At 38.1% G+C, this 3,581-nt stretch overlaps 1 protein-coding gene across 1 annotated transcript; it reads left to right on the top strand.

Annotated features, from left to right (window-relative positions):
- The first annotated feature begins 2,723 nt into the window (after positions 1-2,723).
- LOC138905200 (secreted RxLR effector protein 161-like) lies at positions 2,724-3,236 on the top strand. The gene has a single exon (XM_070193707.1). It carries the CDS (start codon positions 2,724-2,726, stop codon positions 3,234-3,236), a length of 513 nt encoding a protein of 170 aa, XP_070049808.1.
- The last annotated feature ends 345 nt before the right edge of the window (positions 3,237-3,581 follow it).

The raw sequence follows: 3,581 nt of genomic DNA, 5'->3' as shown, positions 1-3,581 counted from the left end.
GTGCTTTTGGACTTATATGTCCGGTAGTGCCCTTATGAGCGGAATTTGTGGCTCAATGAGCGGTAGAATGGCTATGTGGTGAATATGATGTGAGTGCGGGATGTGTTCAGATTGTTCGAATGTGACGAGAAGAGTTTACTTGAGATGTAGCAAGGACTATTGGGTGATTGATTTCTGTCTTGACTTTGCGTATGGTCTCGAGTTATAGGCGTGTTGAGGGATCTCTCATGTTGTTGAGTAGTGGGGTGAAGTAGATTCTCATATCTTGTTGATGAGTTCAGAATCGAGAAGATTAAGTGATTGTGTAGTAGTCATGACTGTGGAAGGATGTAGAGAGATGTCAGTTTGAGGCAAAGCAGGTGGGTTATCCCCTGCGAGGTGTCCTGAGGTTGTGTTATCCCTAAGATGTTTTATAGAGAGTTCCCTTTTACCAGTGAATGATATATGTTGCAATTTAAGTTTGTATCACTTGTGGAAGTTGGCTTGACTATTACAAGGGTGAATGCGAGATTTACAGATAATTTGAAGTTTTAGATGGTTTGTGTTCAGGAGCTCAGGAAGGATTTTGTTGAATCTCACTGTGGTATTATAGTAGTAATGGGGTATGGTTATTGTAAGTAGTCAGATCTTTTATTCCATGGCTTTGAGCCAAGTGGGGGAGTCTGCTATCGACGAGTTGATTGCACGGTTACGTGTTGTATTGATTTTGGTTCGGGGTATACTGGTGAATCAGTTATGACTTGCAGAGGTCGAGATCAAGGATGACTCGGGTGAAGGAATTTCTGGATACAGGTTGTATTATAGTCTATGGGTATATGAGAAATCATAAAATAATTGAGTGGTTATTCGCGAAGGATGTAGTGTACATGGAGTAGGAATTTTCTCGGTTGCTTAGGAGTATGGGTTACTCTTTACTACCTTAGCTGTTGGTGTGCTTATGGGGCACATGTCATTCGGTCTGTTTGGTCGGTTTAATTGATATTTGAGTAGAGTGGATGACTCTCGAGAATGGTTCTAATGGATTCAAGATTTATATGTAGCGATTTGGAATTTTCAAGATTTATATATGGCTAGAAACTGGGAGTTGCATTGGATGGTGTCGAGACTTATGGAATTTTATATCATTGTGGATTGTGCACCTAGCGGGTTGGGTTAGGTGCCATCACGACTAGTGGATTTAGGGTCGTGACATTTGTGGTCATTATGCTGCCCGCAGACCTGTTCTACGGTCGCATAATGCACCGCAGAACGGCTCTGCGATCGCATAGTACACCGCAGAACCTCCTTCGGTTCTACTACTATTAACCTCTACGCCTATTTCGGCGTCACAGAAATCCCGGTTTTTATGAAAACTTTTACGGGGCCTTACAGAACACCACAATAAAATAGTGTGTCTCAAAGGAGAAATCGAACCTTATTAGATATGGTGAGATCGATGATGGGGTTCGCAGATCTGTCAATAAATTTATGGGGATATGCTTTGGAAGCAGCAACTTACTTACTTAATAAAGTTCTCACTAAGTCAGTCTCTACAACACAATATGAGATATGGAAAGGACGTAAGCCTAACCTTAAGCATATTAAAATTTGGGGTTGTCCAGCTTATCTTAAGAGATTGCAGTCTGATAAACATGACTCAAGATCTGATAAGTGTAGGTTCATTGGGTATCCCAAAGAAACAATGGGATACTATTTCTATCAACCTTATGACAATAAAGTGTTTGTGGCTATAAGAGCAACCTTTTTGGAAAGGAAATTTCTTTTGGAAGGAAATTATAGTGGAGAAATAGAACTTGATGAAATCCAAAAAATCAAGATCATGAGACATAAGTTGAAGAACTTTTATTGGATGTTTTGAAGTTGACAAGGAATTTTGCATCTTCAATGATTGAAGTTCAAGAACTAAATGTAGTTCAAGAACAAGCTAATTAAGTAGTTCCAAACCAAATTGAACAACAACCAAATCCAACACAAGGTGAGAAAGTTGTACAAGAACCTCTTAGAAAGTCTACACGAGAAAGTCATGTACCAACTAGATAAAATCTAATGCTACACGATGATGTATCAAATGAGGTTGATCATAATGATGATGACCCTAAGACCTATGAAGATGCGACACAAGGTTCTGACAATGAAATAAGTCAAATTGATGTGAAAATAGCTTTCCTTAATGGTGAGCTAGAAGAGAATGTGTACAAGACACAACCTGAAGGTTTCACATCTCCGCCTGATCATAATAAGATTTGCAAGCTACAAAGATCCATTTATGGACTAAAGCAAGCTTCTCATAATTGGAATATTCACTTTAACAAAACAATTGAAAAGTTCAATTTTGTTAGATGCGAAGAAGAACATTGTGTGTACAAAAAGGTTAGTGGCAACAAAATTATATTCTTAGTACTGTATGTTGATGATATATTACTCATAGGGAATGATATACCGGCATAGGAAAGTATCAAGATTTGTCTATTTGAATAGTTCTCCATGAAAGACTTGGGAGAAGCAACTTATATATTGGGAATAAACATCTATAGAGATAGATCGAGGAAGCTGCTTGGGCTTTCCTAGTCTTTGTACATTGATACCATTTTGAAAAGGTATAACATGGATAATTCCAAAAGAGGCTATCTACCGATAGGCACTAGAACTACTCTCAGTAGGGTGGATTGTCCTAAAACACCTGACGAGAGAAACCCATGAGTAGGATCCCATATGCTAGTGCAATGGGAGCTATCATGTATACCATGACATGTACACGTTCTGATGTGGCTTATGCACTAGGAGTAACTAGCCGATATCAGGAAAATCCTAGTAAGGAACATTGGAAGGTGGTGAAGACCATTCTTAAGTACTTAAGATGGACTAAAGCCCAATTCCTCACTTATGGAGATTCTGAGTTGAAACTTGAAGGTTATACTGATACAAGTTTCTCTTCAGATAATGATGATAGCAAATCTATTTCTGGTTATGTATTCACCTCAAATAGAGGTGCAGTGAGTTGGAAAAGTTTCAAAGAAGTTATAGTAGCCGATTCAATGACTGAATTAGAATATATAGCAACCAGTGAGGCTGCTAAGGAAGCTGTGTGGATGAAAAAGTTCTTAACTAAACTTGGAGTGGTTCCTTTAATAGAAGGTGCAGTTCCATTGTTGTGTGACAATACTGGAGCCATTGATCAAGCAAAAGAGCCAATATCCCACCAAAAATCCAACACATTCTGCGAAGGTATCACTTGATAAGAGAAATCATTGAACGTGGAGACATCAAGATTCAAAAGGTTGATAGAAAGGAAAATGCTATAGATCCATTCACTAAAGCTCTTGGCGCAAAGGAGTTTGACAAGCACAAATGGAAATTGGGAATGTACAAGAGCGATTGGCTCTAGTGCAAGTGGGAGATTGTTAGGATATAGTATATATGCCCTAGATCCAATATCATATTTTATGATTTGAATATATTTTTGTGAACACTATCTCATATTATGGAATTTGATATTCTTTTATCATTATTATTAATTGCTTGATTAATTTGATAAGGTCCTTGATTAAATTTTGACACTTGTCATCGTGATGGAGATCATG

This window comes from Nicotiana tomentosiformis, chromosome 2, assembly GCF_000390325.3.
Source record: "Nicotiana tomentosiformis chromosome 2, ASM39032v3, whole genome shotgun sequence".
NCBI classification, from domain to species: domain Eukaryota; kingdom Viridiplantae; phylum Streptophyta; class Magnoliopsida; order Solanales; family Solanaceae; genus Nicotiana; species Nicotiana tomentosiformis.
Note: the sequence above shows the minus strand (reverse complement) of the source record. Positions and strands in the feature narration are given on the sequence as shown.

What these genes read in the sequence shown, in the direction of transcription:
- LOC138905200 (XM_070193707.1), top strand. Translation starts at nt 2,724, where the DNA reads ATGGGAGCTATCATGTATACCATGACATGTACACGTTCTGATGTGGCT.